Source organism: Pithys albifrons, chromosome 5, assembly GCF_047495875.1.
Source record: "Pithys albifrons albifrons isolate INPA30051 chromosome 5, PitAlb_v1, whole genome shotgun sequence".
In the NCBI taxonomy this organism is placed as follows: domain Eukaryota; kingdom Metazoa; phylum Chordata; class Aves; order Passeriformes; family Thamnophilidae; genus Pithys; species Pithys albifrons.
The window spans coordinates 25814100-25832672 of record NC_092462.1 but is presented as its reverse complement, the minus strand read 5'-3'; the positions used below and the strand labels follow the sequence as shown (position 1 = coordinate 25832672).

Here is an 18573-nt window from a genome sequence, read left to right as displayed (position 1 = left end):
ATAGGTTTCAAGACAGCCCATATTTTAGAGTTATTGCTATGGATATAAATAACCCAAAATAAAAGAAACAGCTGTAACATGTCAGTGACTAAAATGCAAGCTGCAGCATTATTTAGCACTGAATAACAATTAGTGAATGGTTATATGGAATAAAAGATTAAGCAAGATTTCTGCATTTGGTATTCAACTTTAGTTTTGATTAACTGAGAAAAAAATCTAGACTTCAGAGTATTGCTTTTTTATTATAGATTATACAATTGACAAAACCAGACTGCATTAACGTAGAGATAAAGATCACCATCTTTATCAAACTAACAGAAAACAAAACTAGCACCACATCATTCCTTTCTCTCCTATCATAATGGCCCAAATGTCTATATATAATGCATGAAAATTCTATATGAAAATATTCCTATACTAAAATAAACAAGTGTTTATGAACATTTCAAACACACATTGTTCCATCACTTCTACTTGGAAATATCTTCAAATGCTTTTGAAAAACCGCTCTAATTCCAAGATTTCCCTGATTTCACAATTAAATGGTAAGACAGCCCACAAGGTTAAATGACTTAAGTTTGCCAGCAAACACAAGTCACAAGTTTGTTCATATAGATATTTCTATTTGCTTCATATCTGAAAAGAAACAGTAGCATTTACTATAGCCTTGAAGCATAATGCTACAAAAGCAGAGGAAGATGATTTTCTTAGAGAAAGGCATCTTACATTACGCAGAATGTGTTAATAAGTTTACAACCATGATTTAGTCATTGTTCTTTAGGATTTATAGAAACACATTTTCCCTGCAGATTAGATTAAGAAAATTAGAAAATCAAGAGTATGTATAAAGAATACTATCACCAATCTATCTAAGGAAAAGAAACTAATTCCAGTACCACTCCCTAATCCCTGGGTGAACAAAATAATGATCTGTTAAAAAAAAGTTCAAGCCATTTAAGTGGAATGAAAGAGTTATTGCTATAAAAATCAGCCTATATAGTTCATAACATATATAATTGTAATGTATCCTCTCACAAGGAATGGTTGTAGAATAGTGTTTCTGGAGGCTGATGGTGGCCTCTTCTCTTCTTGCTAAGTGCAGGCTACATGTCCTGCATTCTTAACTTCTGATCACTGCAATGAAGTTCTCTTAAATTAGGGATTTCAGCAGGTTAGAAAAAGTGACATTTGAGAATTATCTGAATGTCAAGAATGACAATTGATGCTAGGAACACAGAGATTCACCTCAAAAAGTCACATGCAGTGGCAGAAAAGCTGTCAATTCCTATTGATATTTCAGAAAGTTCTCCAGTTGTCTCCAGCTGCTGCCCAAAGAGCTCGGCATTGGCATAGTCCACATCATGCCAGCATCCTTCCATATCCCCGTTACTGCTGACACATCTGTACAAGATACTTGAGGGTGCTACTTCTGACACGGCTTCACCACCATGTGGACAAAAATACAGCCTATCACATAGAAAGTGGGCATGCAATAAACTTTCACACCCATAAATAACTTGTACTACATACTGAAATGTTAGTGAAGATACATACTGTGCTTCCTAACCAAAAGTAAAATCAGATGATGCCAATACTACAGCCTCAAACACTGCAAAATTACCACATCAAACACTCAAATCATGAACAGCTGAATTTTTTGTGAATTATGGCTACAGTGCTTGATCTGATGTATACATTTTTATTTAAATATATGGCAGCATACACATGCCAGGCCTTCACATTTTTGAACACTTCAAAAAAACACCAAAAGATGGAAGCTTGCCCCTAACAATTTACTGTCTTTATAGAGACTTGCCGAAACCAAAACCAGACACGCAAACAAATTGTTCTCAACGAACACGCAAGGATGAACCCTAATTCTCTGTTAATGAATATTTCAGATTATTATTCCAAATAGAAAAAAGGTTAAAGAGAAAAAACTTTTACTGCCATTTCATTCTAGACACTTCATATTTGTATGTCTATTTAGAAAGGCTTTTAAGATGCTTTTTTCTGCACGCTTTTCTTGAAAGTGGACTGCTAAAAATGAGCAATTTGAAATTTTACCCACTGCATATCAGTAACTGGACACTATGAGGTGATCAGTGCAGAGTAGCCCCTGTGTTATTTTACTGGGGGCTTTTTTAGGTTCAATAACTTTCTGTAGCATAAAAACAAAAATCACAGTTTTAATTGCCTCCTACATTTGCAGTTTTACCATGGGGACAGGGAGGGAATAGGGATTGAAAAGACATTTGAGAAAGTGTAGCTTTTCCACACTAAGATCAATTCCTTCATGATCCATTTTGCAGTTGCTCTACACAACACTGTCTTAAATGCCAAGCTTGTATTTGAACTAAGAAGCAGCCTTCAGTCAATTCCTCCCACTCTCTAGAAGAGGTGTGAAAGGAAAATTTAATCTTGAAGCCTTAGGTTGTTCACAAGGCATCCATAAACCACGTCTGTCACATAGAAAAGTGTATCAACTAAAAAAACCCAGACACAGATTCTATTCTGCACAAGGAAGTAAAAACATGCATTTTGTATTTCATTGTTGTTTAAGCTACTCGTTGCCAGCCAAGTCAAACATGCTCTTTGCTTTACTTTATGCCAAATATTTCAACAGGCTATAAAAGACAATTGGAAGGCAAAGGTTTCAAAAGTTTGGATCATAGCAAAAAAGTTACTATGTTTTCTCTACTACATAGTCAGAAACCTAAAGGTAGAGTTGCATCTGTTTGGTTTGTCAGTCCACTGTGTACCAACGGCACAGGAATTGGAGTAAGACCCCAGGACAGAAGCACTGCAAGCAGAAAGGAACCCATTTGTGGTAAGGGTACTTCTCTGTTTTCCAATAAATGTCATTAAGCTATACTTCTATTTGCAGTTTATTTTTGTATTCACGACTGTACTAATCTTTTAGCAGAATGAAAACACCCTATAAACAGATGAAGGTCTTAAGATACTTTAGGAAAGGAAAAGCTATCAGTAAATAATTTTGTCAATACCTTTTCCAGAGGAACATGTTTCACTAAACCACTGACAACGGTCCTTGGACTTGCTTCACCAACATCCACTTGTTCAACATACAGAGTGTCTGCATCCGGATGCTTTTCAGCAGTAATAATGCAGCCAACACGAAGATCCAGACGAGAAACATCTACAGGTTTTGCATCACTACTTCCAGCAGCTGGCTGCTGTTTCTTCTCCTTCTTTTCACCTATTAAAGACAGGTTTGTTCATGAAACAAACATTAAAAAAGCACAACTAAAGTATATGACTATTGTAAGGGCAAGCAAGCTACAGTCTCAGAATTAAACATAAATTTAGTGTAAAACACAAGAGTAAAAAGGTAGCACCTCTATTACCAGTTTCCAGGGGTGAATCATCATACACGCTTCAATTTAGATTGTTACCTTAAGGAAGTACCACCTTAGGACAGAGGTATTTTCCTTATTTGTAAAGTGAAGTGATCCTGAACTTAAGTGTAGCTAACAAGTATGTAAGTGACAAACACTCTGCCAAAGGTCACATCAAAAGCTTGCTAGTCCTGCTTCAATAATCAATAATTACCAGTAAGCCTTGCCACCGTGTTTCACCTGCAAAGGGAAACCAGATAATCGCAAGTCATCAGGTTGCTAGTGTTTGACAGCTTTGTTCAAAGTAAGGAGCTGTGAAGTCACTGCAATGGCACTTTGAGCCCCACAGTGCAGCCTTTGAAGATGACCCCAGCTAACATTCTTCACTTCCCAAATATACTGGTTTGTGAAAATGTTCATGGCTTATGAGGTTCCCCTGACTCGGAGTCTTTACCCCATGGTCATCACCCATCCACACTGTATAGTGTAAAACAACAGTGAAGCAGCACTCCCCATACTCAGCTGCCTAATTAGGTGTTCCTTTCAAGATGAAGTGACATCCAGTTTGTTAAGACTGTCCTGTTCAGAAGACATTCAAGATTTCTCCAAAAACTATAATCTCTGGGAGATGAAGAAATGGCTAAGATGTGCATTAAGTATATTCTGTTACTCTTTCATCCAAGATAGCTTATTTGTATTAGTATATAATTCCCTACTTTAGGGAACCAAAAATGAAAAGTGGACACAGGATGCAATTTGATTCATTCATTGTTGTTCTAGACAGGCTTGAAATTAAATAATGCATTCAATAATAATAATAAAGGCGGTATTTTTAATACAAGCAATAGCTTTTCCAAAATACAGTTCGTATTCAATTAATACATGATGAATTAAAAGCTCTTGTGTTTATAACTGCGGTTTTTAATGTAATTGACAACTAAAGGAATAAAATCAGTCATATATATAGTAATAGCAGAGAAGCTGGGGAAAAAACCCAATCAAAATAATAGTTAATATATACAATCTCTCAAAGATCATTTGAAAGACCTGCTAACTATACATTGGTATTACTTGCCACTGTTCTCCATGAAATTTCTTTAGAAGAGAAATGAAGTCATGAGAGAAGGAAAAGAGAACACAGAAAACGTGTACATGGAGAGATAGAGAGATACATAGAAACATCCATTTCAAAGCCATAGGCTAAGGAGAAAAATGCACTCCTTTGGCCAGTGTTGGAATCAGTCCAGAATCAATATCCAGAGAAGTTGCACAGATGAGGTTTGCAGGACTGGAACAAAGAATATGAGAATAACCAGAGAGGAAACAGATGAGAAAGGTGACAGAAAGCAATGGATTTTGAGATATTCCATCACTTCATCAATTTCAAAGACTAAAAAACAACTTTTACATATTGGTTACTTCAATTGTGAAATACAATACCTACAACAGATACTGAACTCCACAGAAATAGCCTGTTTAGGGCTACTATTTAATGTTCATGCTGTATTTCACCTTTTTCCAAATACAGTCACTGAAAGGAAAAAGTCAAATAGATTTTTTTTCTATAGTTAAGCCACTTGAATTGTACTTCTCCTCATTACATATAAGAAAGTTTTTTTTATCATTACCAACTGAGTACTTGCTCTGCAGCCACTCAGCACTTGAAGAAAACAGTTAATTGTCTGATATGAAATGTGGCCTCTGCTTTTACAATCACAGCTCTGTGGAAGATTGTGTCTGTGGAGTGTTATGTGTCAGTATTATGTGCAGTACATCAAAAATATAAAATAGCTTATAAGTTGATGTACAGCTCACCAGAAAAATAAGAGATACAATGCACTATCAGCATAATATTCAAATTCTGAAAAGCTGTACAAATCTATTCATAGCAAAATCAGTAATAATTTGCATGAAGAATGATTGTAATATGAGTTTAAATTACAAGACACACTAGCACAAAAGTACTGTAGAACAGACATGCTTTTGTTGTTGTTGCTGCTTTTTTAAAATAAGGAAGCTCAGTCACATCAAACAACATTTAGCATGGATTCCACTTAAGGAAGAATCTGTAGCTTACTTGGCAGCCTTCATTAGCTTCAAGTACTTTCAAGATTTAAGAGCTAGCACATGACTTTTCCTACTGTAGCTGTGTTAAAGGCTGTTTTCCCGTGCACAAAGCAAAATGATGCAAAAGAACTTGCATAAATTGAATACCTTAACTGCCTATCACAGCTAAGAACAGTGAAGTACCTTTTTTTTCTACTTTTTCCTTCTTTTTCTTTTCTTCATCTTCACCTTTAATTTGATCTTTGGAACCAGGAGATGATACAACTGCTGTAGGCTGTGGAACATCATTTGAAAACGAACCTGTAGAAATGGTTGTGCCAGGAGGAACTGCAATTTGCTTTACTGAAATCAAAATCACAAAAGTTAGGAGTAACAGAACTTTGAATGCCAACATTTTTAAGTTTCCAACATAAATGAAAACGCAGAGAGAATTGAAAATTTTGCTTAAAATACCTAAACCACAACTCCTGAGTAGTGAAGCACATTACAAAACATGTTTCAGAACTCAATCTGTATATGATTATTATGATCAGTTAAGAACCAAGCATTTGACACTGTATTTTTTAAATGGGAAAAAGTGCTAAACACAAAAAAACATAAAAGCAAACACCATCCATTTTTGTAGTTTATTCCAACATTTAGTTATCTTTGCTACTGATTCCCTATTTCTAATTTGTGTTAGGCTAGTTTCAGTTTATAGCTACTAGCTCTTGTTGTACTGAAGAGTATTTCACAAATAAGTTATGCATAAAACTATTTTTATATTGCATCCAGATGATTCCTCAACACTTTTTCCTGATTAAGTTAGAAACTGAGCCTGAACAGTAACATTCTAAGAAATTACCTGCAGCCCTAACATAATCTGTTGATTTCTCACTTTCCTTCTCTAAATTTTCCACATTACCTGTCCATAGCTCTTTTTAAACTGCTGATCTAGAATTCTGGACATCATCTCACTATAAATCTTACGAGATGAAGAATAAGAATCACCTCTCCTACAGTCTGCTCTTCAAGAATCTCAGTAAGGCTTTTTACCTTAATAACTGCACTGGATAAGCATCATTGGTGCCCTAGACAGTATCATCAAGGCTCCCTTTCCCAGGAAAGAATAGATTAGATGATCTTTCAAGGTTCCTTCCAAGCCAGGCTGTTCTATGATTAATGACTGTTTGAAAAATCCTTCTAGTGTCAGTATTACACAGTTCTCCATTGCCCACACATGTAGTTCAAGGAAATGTCTGACATGCAAGAAGAAACACTTCGTTTGTTGATTCCTGCTCTCTTCAACACTGAAGTGATTTGCATAAATTACGATCTTATAAACAACTTTCTAAATCATTTGAATATGAGATTTGTTGCACCAACAACTACTGGCTTGGTAGTTGTGGAAACTCTTTGTTTCTCAGATTTTGGAAAAAATCTCATGATACTTTTGATATTCTGTGACTATCTAATTTCTGTGCTCAACTACTTAGTACTTCCAAATCTAACATACATCTACTTACTTAGAAAGGCCTAAATTCAGGTATTTTCTATTACCACTTAGATAAACTGGCTAAATAAAAGAAGATGCATGTCAAGCTAAGTATTAATTTCGTTTCTCATCTTAGACCAATATACCTTAGACTTCTCTGAAGCACAACAGATTCTGTGAAATATCCTATACCTGTCAAGAACTGCTGCAGATTAACAGACAACAGAAAAATATAAACTAATGCTTTAGTTTAGTACATGAAATGGCTTTATTGGTGCCCAAAGGAGAAAAATAATTCACTGTATTCACAACATGTCAATCTTTTTGAAGACTGAATGTGCTGTTTTACCAGTAAAAGATTCAGGACAGTTGAATGCTAGCATCTAGCTACACTGGATACCATCTCAAACTATTTACAATACTGACAGCAAGGGTAAAAATAGCAGGAGCTGTTGAGGACAGAAAGGACTTTTCTTTGAAATCATTTTAAAGACAATGCAGTGCACCTGAAACTCTTCAGTTTTCTTTTTTTCTCTGTTTTTAATATGAAGCATATAATGATGGTGCAAGCTGAACAGAACTACACAGAGGACTGCAAAGAAACAAAAAGCCCAAAGGAAGGATGGTCTTACTGAAGCATGGAATCTTAAATTAAAAATCACATTGTTTCTGATTTTACATTACCACAGTTTTTTCTGGGAAGTCCCTGGCCATCTGTACTTTGCACTGGGGCTTGATTTTTCCATAGTGGTTTTTCAGTCATGCTAGATTAAATACTGCAAGTATCAAGAAGCGTTAGATATTAAGCAATTGCTAAGATATCTAAGGAGTCATTGTCATCAGTCGGAGTACCTGTTAGGCTTGCAGCTTATTAAAATGTTGGAATTAAGTAATTTGGCAGAGGCATGGAACCCAGGAAAACCCAGAATTTGTGACAAATGCCATAGAGTTACACAGAGAGAAATAAAAATCAAGAAGAGTTAGGATAGTTTTGATAGTATTTTGTCCTAACTACATGTAAGTTGTATGAGAATAGAATATTTTTCCTCACCTCCATTTCGAATTTCTGCCTGAATCAACTCCTGCTTCAGACCTTCAATTTCTTTCTTCAGTTTGGCATTTTCTACACGGAGCTTTTTCTCTTCACGGAGAGATGCCTGCAAGACTACAGTTGACACATGAAACATGACAGGTTTCAGTAACTTACATGCATCACTTGGCAAACAGAGGTTTTGGGTTTAAAGGCAAGAGAAACATGGTGAGCCAAACAGCAAAAAAGTGAAAACTTTCAAGGGGTTTATAGTCAGAAATATTTTGAAATCATCTTATTTGCTGTTGAAGTAGTCATTTTTATAATACCTGCATGATCAATTTGTCCCTCAATGTTCTATTTTCTCAGTTCCTTAAATAGAAACACAAGAAAAATCTCAAGAAACCTATCAGAAAAACCTTGAAGATGTTTGTAAAACAGAGCACCTTAATTCACTGATACAGTTAAGCTCAAAATATCAAAGTTGAAGGTATGATACTCTTTAGAGAATCCCATAGCTGTGAAAAAGCATTAACACATTCAGAATAGTGCGTAGTCTTATACTCTTCCAGCTCCCTTTCTCCCTTCAAATGGAGTCATGTCCTATAAAATTTCCATCATCTGTCTGTGTCATTAATCCTTCCTCATCTATTCCCTTTCTATTTCAGAATAAACAGCTTCAAAAAAACCCCCCACAACCCACAAGACACTGAAGTGGTGCTTCTATTACAAGGTTTATCTTGGAGAACTTGAAACACAGGCTGACAGCACCAATGTTTTCCTTTTCTCCTTTGACCATTTACTGCTGTCTGTTTAACAGGTTTATCGTAAGACAGATAATTCCTTACTGGCTTTTTCCTTGAGCAGAGCAACTTGTTGCTTGAGGTACTCGATAACTTGATCGGCCTCTGCGCCCTTCTGCTCCAGTCTGTTCAGCACTGCATTGTTGGCTGCCATCTTTACCAAAAGACGGGCTAAAAACCTGGACAAACAACAGACAATCTGAAATTAATGACTTTTTAATGCAGTAACGCTACTCTCTCTTACCATGTGAAGCAGTTGTCAAATCAGTTGCCGAATAAGAAAATCTGCTAAGTGAACAAGCTGGGCTCCCACCTCCTAAATGCAAAGCCCAGACAAAAACGCTGATGGAATTTGATGTTTGACAGTTGCTTTCAAGTATTTTGGAAGAAAACTGTTTTTTCCCCAGGTGCAGAAAACATGTTCTGCCTTTATGAAACAAAAATAAAACCAACAAAATCTACCGTCTCAGAAAGAAAGGTCTTAATATATTCAGGGGGAAAAAAGGGAAATAAAAGGGAAATGATTGGACAGGAGAACACTGTATCCTGGTTTTAGCTGAAAAAAAATATATTAAGCATACACCGACTTTCATTGAGACTAAGAAAATCCAAATATTCCACAAAAATTTCCAAATTTTTCTAATATATTTATTCAGAATATACTGAATATTTCATACATTGTGGTTGTGCATACATTTAAATTTATTGCTGGTTTACTTTTAAGCAGAATTCATGAGTATTTTTAGTTATCTCAGATCAAGACCATTTTTATTGCAGGTTTATACCTTCAGAGTTATTTTGGCATCGATTTTGATTGTCTGATTTTCTACCCACTGAAATGGAAGGGCCAGCACACAAGTAACAAAGAAGCAGGAACACAAAAGCCCAGCAAGGGCAAAAGCACAAATAAATGCTGTCTAACCTTCTTTTAGGATATTCACCTTTTACTGGGTTTCTCTCATGTTCCAGAAACTAGCTATGCCTTGTGTACGACCTTTATTTCTTGAACGCTACAACATCTGTCCTGCTTTCCTTCTCAGCAACATTTGTGGCTAAACATAAAAGCTCAAATAGTAGCAACAGAATGATAAAACACAGTTACAGCCACAGATAGTGCTTTTACCCTCCTACTCAGTATCAAAATGAAGAAAGAATCTGTACCAACAGCTGCCTCATCTGTAACTTAAGAAAACTGATACAGGTGGGAAGATCTTTACAAGCAATGGTGATTTAATTCCTGTGAGGTGATTTAATTCCTGTGAATTTGCCCACCAACTGCAACAAAAGGAAGAATTGGTAAGAAAATGGCAATCCAGATGCATGCATTGGCTCCTCAACTTTATCCAAGTCCAAAAATGCCTTTTCTCATATCAAACTGGCAGAGAACTTCCCATTTTATTCCATGATTATTCCAACACTATGATCTAAATCTGGTTTTAACGTACAAATATTCCCTGTTGGGATTTGCAACAAATGTCATGCTGCAGACAAAACAGATTCAGAAATAACTGAAAGGTGAACAGATACAATCGCATTCATTCCAGTGTCGACACACTGCCTTTGCTGCATTCTAAATATCGACATATATTTTATATCCAATCCTATATTATTAATAACTCAATTCTCCAGAGCTACATATCTAAAAAAAAAAACCCAGAAAACCAACCCAACAGAAAACAATCTCCAGTCATTCAGGAATACTGTAATTAAATGCACGGGGACATCTGACTCCTGTAAATGTCATGCATGAACCAATATCCTGCCTTCTTTGCAATGTAATGCAATCGAAGTCTGTTCTATACACACGGTTACCCTTAAAGGTGTAGGAGTATTGCTGCCTTCACACCTCCCAGTCACCCACAATCGAGTTTTCTTTCAAAAACAAAGAAACTCTCAAGGGGTAAAGAGCAAGAAAATCATCTCTCCAGGACAACCAAATTAATTTTTATATTCAAATTAATCTCTGCTAACAAGAAAATAATTTTGTTTTCCTGGGCAGACTGAAAACAGCGAGTTTTAAAAAGGAAAATAGCGATTCCAATAAGTTACTAATTTAGATGTCAAATGGAAACAGACATAAAACTATTATGGCACAACACAGCATAACACAAACCCTGGGATATTACTGTCTGCATACCAGTAAGATTTCTTGCAAGCTACAAATTCTCTCCCGGGAACACAATACTAACAGTGGAAACTTTGCCAACAACAACAAAAACGCTACTAAAACTTCAAAGTGAATAGAATTGGTACATTTTATAGATTTTAGCCAAGTTGGCTAATGAACTGAGGATCTGGAAATAAAGTTACATGATTACAATGGGTAGACATTTTCCCATTTGTCACATAAATTTCTGTAAAGCTAGGATTGTAACAGTAACACAAAGGCATAGGTATTTCCGAGGCTAATATAAAAAGGCAACAGGCTGAAGTCAACTGCAGTACAAGCACAGGAACCCATACAGCAAAGTAATAAAACTGTTTGTAAAAAGGACACATTGAAAAAAAGGTAAGATCCACCCTTTATTACACAATACAAAACACATTACATTTGTTTAGAAAAAAGTGCAGCCTTTGATTATTGCAGTTCTAATTTTTTTGTCTTTCCCCTATTTCCTTTGCTCTGTTACTCTGACATCCCCCTGCTCCACACAAAAAAAATCCTCAAGCAACTAACTCTTACTGGTGATACACAAACTAAAAATTGGAAAGAAAACCTGAAATAATACAACTTAACCCCAGCCGCATATCTCATCACAGATAATTCTGACCTGTTTTGGAGAAAGTGCCCCAAAGGTCAACTGAAACTGGAGTCCCTTCATACAATTGTGCCCAAGTAGCTGCTTTCCCTTCAAACAAAAAGCAGAGAAACAGGTACAGAGTACCTACATTCAGACCTTCTTCAAAGGATAACCTCCTAAAGGTACCTGGTTGCTTAGCTAAACTAAAGGAAACTGTTTTATCTCAAACCTCTAAGGATTATTTTGTTACCTGCAGGACACTCAGAACTGCTCCAAAAACCCACTTGCTCCACTCACTGGAGCTCAGTCTTCAAATGAAAGACCCAAGTCCTGTAGTTATTCATTAGGTCACATATCAGCACATAAAAGCTGCTTCATTTCTCACCATTCTACTTGCCTATCTTCTTTAAACAGAATGCACTGCCTCCTGCAGTCTTCTAAGCAACTGCAATGCCCACAGGAGAAAACAGGCATTAATCTACTTTGTTGCTTGAAAACAAGTAGTGAGGAAGCATCCCCAGAGGAGCAAAAACTTTATAATAAATCAAGACTTCATATATTGTACAAAACCCCCAAAATTTTAACATGTTTTACATATACTGCTTTATCAACATCAGCCTCAACCTTAGAATATATCCAGATCAAAAAGTGAGCACACAAAAGGCACTGAAAATATAAACCTTGCTGTAGTTTACTCTTCACTATTAATATTCTCTGTTTTCAAAAGCAAGAAAAGACAATCCCTCCCACCCCCATAAAATTAAAGACAAAACTTAAAAGTCTAAAAATTAGTGTTGCAATCTATCCATAGTCTCAAAGTGGAACCGACTACTTCTCACTATTGGAAAAGCAACCATTAAACCCAACAAACAAACCAAAAACCACAAACAAAACCTCCAAACCCAAACCAAACCAAACGCCCCACAAACAAACCAAACAAAAAAAGCCCAAAAAACCCCAACCCCCAAACACAGAGACTGGAAGCCAACTGTTTCCCAAGAGCTAAAATAAATAGCTCTGAGCATTCCTATTTCCAGCTGGAAGTTTTAAAAAGCTCAGTACTTCGAAGTTCTCAGCTTTTTCTTGGAATGCTTTGCTAATGTCAACAGTAACTGCACAAGATCTAATCTGGTCAGTAGGACCCACCTGTAAAACTTAGAGATGGGCATGTTCTCCATGTGTTCATCAAGTGCTTCTGTGACAGGGATGCAGCTGTATTTCAGCCTGTCAATTTAGGAAGGTTTGATGCTGCTGTCTTAGGTGACAGGCATCTTATTTTTTCTTTCTTTCTCACAGGCCTTAATGCAACACAACCAAATAACAAACATGTTTCAGTTGGTCACCCTGAGCATGAGTTGAGATATAAAGATGCCAAGTTTTGTCTCAAATGATGCAAAATGAAACAAAATTACCTCAAGTGATTCCTTCTCCTGTCTTCCTCTTCCACATAAAATCTTCCACAGTAGGAGGGTAAACTTTGGCACCTCACCACACCAAGGCAGAATTTGCCATTGCACAGTGCTCTGCTCTGGCCCATCATTGTCCTTCCCTCAAATATTCCTATGGCAAAGCTGACCCTACTCATCTTTAACAAAAAGCAGATAACAATCACAAACTGGCCCAGGTAGCATTCTCCATGAGGTATATGTTTATACCGTATTTATGACAGGACTTGATTTGTTTGAAAGGTTTGGTTATGGTGTTGCTGTTTGTTCTGCTCTGGGTTTTTTTGGTTATACATACATATATTTGTAACAAAGAATTGTTACCCTTTTCTCTACATTTTCTGATTAAAATCTCTTAATTTCAAAGGTTATGGTGGTTTTAGAGGAGAGGCCCCCTTCTCAATCCAAAAGGATTCCTCATTTTCCTTGATAGACATCTTGGTTTCTTTTAAACTGAGACACCTGTTCAAATTAAGAGTTTGTCATTATGAAGCAGAAACAGTGGCTCATTCTAAAGATTATCAACAACACAAAGGTAATTTCTCCAATGCTAAATAAAGTTCAGTAACTTAAAATAGAGAAAAACATTTAATGGTAATTCCTCTTCCTAGGCTTTTGGTCTTAAGTCTCAAGCAAATCTGAAATTAAACTCTTTCTTCCTCCATGAGAATGTGGCCAACTTGTATAGCAAAGCATTTTACTTTCTGTAAAAGACACAAAGTACCAATAATGCCTTTGTTTCAGCAAGAAGTGTGTTCAAACACTTCTATCTCAGCATCTTTTTCAAGTATGGTCATTCCTGGCAGACAGCCTTACAAAAACCCATAAACATAACAGAATATGCCAGCTGTTTGCCAGATTCTGCTTTTCTATGTTTTGCACTTCTACAAACTGTTAGGATACTGTGAATCAGATTTGAGAATCCCACATCACACCTTTTTATTCTGGAAAGTAAGGAACAGTAGTTAGCAGATCAAAACAGAAGAAAACAGACTGGAATTACGTTTTCATGGGCTAAGCCAAACTATCAGTGTAACTGGGCTGTTGGTGCAACTTATCCACCTTCTCCTGCCTCAGAGAATTGAGATTCACACTTTAAAAATCAATTCTCGCTTAAAGGTTTCTCCCAACTTCTGATAAAGTATTCTAGAAGTGATGCTGTCAATATCTGGCTATGATTTAGAGTATCCAATTTGATGATTTCCTATTTTTGGTAGAAAAACTTAAGGTCTAGTTTCTAAAGCTATCAAAATTTAAACTATATTAAAAAAATTTAAAAATAAAACCTAGAAGAGCTACAACTGATCAGTTTCGAGATCAAATCTTAGTTTTGACTTGATCATTTCACTACTTCACTCTAATTAATGCAAAGATCATTAGGGAGGCAATGGCAGACACCTAGTTACAAATTTGCAATGATATAGTTCTATTACAAGGACATTCTGGAAATCAGGTATATTCTGTAAGTGTCATGCACTTATCACTACCATGAAAGGTTGGGTATTTCATTGGTTTTATACCCATTATACACTGTAAAACACAACCATGGCTTTTATACTCAAATATTCCTCTCAGCAAACACAATTCTAAAAGATTAAGTGTTTCTAGGCTTCAACAGACAAAGAAGAATCTGATTCACTTATCAGAAATACACATTTGCTACAGCTTTATCTGTGGAAAATGTAATTCCTCAATCACCAAATAAAGTAAAACATGAAGCTGTTCATAAACGGGTTTCAAAAAATTGTGCCTTTTAAACCTATATATGTAAGGCCAAGGTAACAATAACAAGCAATATAATGCTGAGAAAGAAAACACAGGTATCTTAGGCATTAGATATCTTTGCATTGCTTGAGACTACTCAATCACAACCAACCAACCAACAAAAACCCAACAGAAACAAATCAAACAAAAATCTCCCTCAGACGAAACAAAAGTGACTTCTCCAAAAATAAAAAACAAAGAGGTAAAAAAAACCCCCAAACCAATTAAAAAAACCCCAAACCACAACTGTATTATTTTTTTCAAAATCTAAACAACATTGATAGACTGCAGTATAAGAAGTCAAAATTGAGAAATTATTTTCAAAAGAATCATCATGGAACCCAATTTTGGACTCTCAGTACTAGACCAGTGCACTCCTACCAGGTAGTAGAAATTTGGGCACTATAAAAGATCAAATGAAATTTTAACTACTACCTTTGCATTTTTCTAAAGAAAGAATGCCCTTTTGAATATGACTAAAATAAAATTACAGCCTAAAATGTAAGAAAGTGTTGTAAAGTATGGCAATACAGCTTTAGAGACTCATAATTGCAGGGAGACATCAGAACTTTTATCTTCCTTTCTCCCCAAATGTGATTGCTATGACTGTGACTTTAAACAGTTGAACAGCTTGATTTTTTTTTATTTTTTGCTTTTAAATACAATTTATCAAGTACTCATAATCTAAGCTTCTGTGTAGGCAGCATTGAAAGTGATTTACCAAGCAGCAAATTATTAGGCAAACTTGTACATTTCTGCCATATGTTATTTCAACTCACACATTTGGCAATGAGAGAGTCAGAATAACCACTTTGCAGATTTTCAAACAACCAGAATGTCTAACACAGTCCATCTAAGTAGCAACGTCACCCCTGTGGAATGATTTGCTAGCTCTGGAGACTACAGTCCAAGTCTTCTGACTGCCAGATAAATCAGGCTCAGTCCCAGCTGCAGACAGGTCTTTTAGTAGTCCTAAGAGCCTACCCCTCCCTTTTTAAAGGGCTGTAAATAGTAAAAACACACAAAACTGAATACTTCATATTGAAAAACACTGCAGCATGAAAGAGATTTTTTAAACATGTGATGGAACATCATACAACAAAAGGCCCATCTACAGGTACCAATTTTGAGGCAACAGAAGTGACTTAGTAATGACGATTTTTAAACCTGCAGACAAGTCTGTCCTTAAAGGGCAAGCAACAAGCAAATCACAGTATTAACGAGACAGGCAAAAATCAGATCTGTGGAGAAGCAATAAATGAGGAAGTAAGACAGACATATTAGAATAATAAAGTAGAAGCATGAAACTTTTACTTCAAGAGTAAAAGAGACTTGCATTAAAATGGATGTCTTGGATCTGTATGGCAGAGAAACATGAGAGGCAGAAGTAAAAATTATTTTAGTATTTTGTTCTATTTGCATTTCAAGACTTCAGTAGAGGCCGCAGCATATTAATTAACTGCATCATATCTTAACACACTGCAGCTGTAAAATTCAAAAGGTTAAGAGTATTTGCAGTTGCGTTCACATCCCTGACGCAAACTTATACTAAATGTCTATTCAGGGAGAAATTTCTACTAATGCTTTCCTCAGTCCAATTCTGAATCAACTTTGTACTTTTTCCCACCTCTAAGCAGACACTCCAAGGACTAAACAAAGCAGAGGCATGACTACCCTTAAGGAGTTCTGTCCAGGTTAAATAAAGGCAGCAGTCAAGCATTTGGACGTGGTCTGTAACAAAATTTACGCCGTAATTTATTAATCTGAGGAGTCTGCCCAGTAATTCGATAGACACGGATGGCTCCCAACATGGCTCGAAAAAAGCAACTTCTATGTGCTGCTTGACTTAAGTCTCAACAGTTTACACACCCAGTACATCTGCCAGGTCCCCTGGAAGTTCCATAGGGGTTCATCTGTTTGTGCTTTGTAGTACAGTCTGCAATTTAAGTAGCAGCTCAGATGCCAAAACAGTTGGACAGCCTGATGTATTTTTTCAGCAGTGTGTATCTTTTGAATCCCAGTGCATTAATATTTTAATAATACTATCAAAATCTGATGCTAAATGATCACCACTTGCATAAGGAATTCTCACACAAATCCCATGATGAAAAAGATGCAACACCCACAACATGCTGCCTCATTTCTTTGACCTTAATGACTGATTTCCAAATCCAAAATACATCCAATTCTTTGGAACAGAATGCTTATATAAAAAAATCTGACAGGTTTTTTGTGGTGGTTTTTTGTTGTTGTTGGTTTTTCTTTTGTTTTGCTGGGTTTGTTTGTAAATTTTATAGCTTCAATTTCCAAACCACAGCATATCCAGTGGTTAACACTGTATATACATATACGTGTGTGTGTGTATCTACAAATACAAACATATATTAAAAAGTATCTGCTACTTATGCCTCAAAGTATCCTCATAAAACTTCCTTGTCAGGTGATGGACTTTACAATTACAGACACACATGTATGCCTATAAACTCAGAAATTTAAGAGGACTCAGCTGCATCTGGACAAGTCTGCAAGGTCAGCATATGCCACAGGAACTCGAAGAATCTGTGCTGTGGTTCATCCTCTAGGGTTTTCCTGCAGAGTGAAAGCCTTAGATTACTGTTGTAACAACAGAGCAAACTACTCATAAATAAGACTGAAGAATCAGAACAGCACTGAAATCTACCTGCTGATGCCAAGTAGAACAGTTTCTTAGGTACTTCATTAGATTTTTGTAACTTGATCCGAAGTAAAATGAACATTAACACTACATCCTTAATTTAGAACACATACAGCAGTTATTAAAAGGTAAAAAAAGTAAGAAATGTTCATACCCTCTCCCTAAGACAAGTCTCAGTTGAGAACAAAAATACATTTTTAAAGCATCAAAATCTGGTATTTTTCAAGTCTGTCAGAACAATAAAGACAATAACTCTTGTAATAATAACCCTAGGTACTAAAAAGACACTTTAAAAAAATCTTCGTAGAAATTTCAAGAATTTGGGAATAAGAATACCATTAAACAATGTATTTTATGTCAGCAATAGTCTGCAAAACAATGGTGTTAGGTAGTTCACAGGAACACATCTGATCACCCTGTTCACTTTCAATTCATAATATTCTTAATGTCTGAAACCTGTCTACTGCTTATCTTACACAGTCCAACTGTGTTAAAAAAGAATCTTGAAATTTAACCTTTTTACATTAATACTGGCTTTTCTTCTGTAAAAGTAGTATCTTGTAGCACAGCTAAAGGAAAACAGGACTTAGCCCCTCAGGTAAAGCAAGTGCTAAGGTTAAGCATAATCATTATTTATTCACAAGAGCATTCAGCAGACATCGTGCAGATGTACTGCAAAAGAATCAGTGTTGTTCTCTAACTTCAGACACTTTAACCACTGCTGGCATTTACTGAGGCAGAAACTTTAGGTATTCTTTATGAGGGCCAAATAAAAGCTGAAGAAAAAACTGAAAATGTGCATATTTGTGTGCATGTGTCTGTGTGTAATCAACACAAGAATAATGGCAAATACCTCTTAATGGGGAGCAACGAAGCTGTCAAATGAAGCCTTAAAGCAGCATTTTCTGCACTTTGAGCCCACAGTTGCCATTTGCTATAAAGATACTAACCCTGTGTAGAGAAAATTATTTATTCACCTGTGGAATGAAAGGCATACATGAAGTTTTATATATAAAGATATGAATATATGAAGTAGGCTGGCAACAACTAATGCAAGAGCCAGAAGCAGTTACATGTCACTTCAGAAACACATGCCAGCAGCGTCTTCCACTGCATATTCCTGGCATCACCCTCAAAACACAGGTCTTTCCTTTCACCCGATACAGTGTGAAAAGACTTAAAATTCCTAGCTGGCATCTCATTGACTTAAAAAAAT

The 18573-nt window shown here is 36.1% G+C and overlaps 1 protein-coding gene across 2 annotated transcripts in view; it reads right to left on the bottom strand.

The window, feature by feature from the left end:
- AIMP1 (aminoacyl tRNA synthetase complex interacting multifunctional protein 1) overlaps positions 1–18573 on the bottom strand; it is a 36668-nt gene that overhangs the window by 8370 nt on the left and 9725 nt on the right. For both annotated transcript variants that reach the window (XM_071555968.1, XM_071555967.1), the window contains 4 exons: positions 8779–8912; positions 7952–8065; positions 5610–5768; positions 3009–3220 (listed from right to left, as the gene is read on the bottom strand). In XM_071555968.1, the coding sequence (XP_071412069.1) occupies positions 3009–3220; positions 5610–5768; positions 7952–8065; positions 8779–8912 (619 nt within the window). Of the gene's footprint in view, positions 1–3008; positions 3221–5609; positions 5769–7951; positions 8066–8778; positions 8913–18573 lie in introns of those variants that run through there.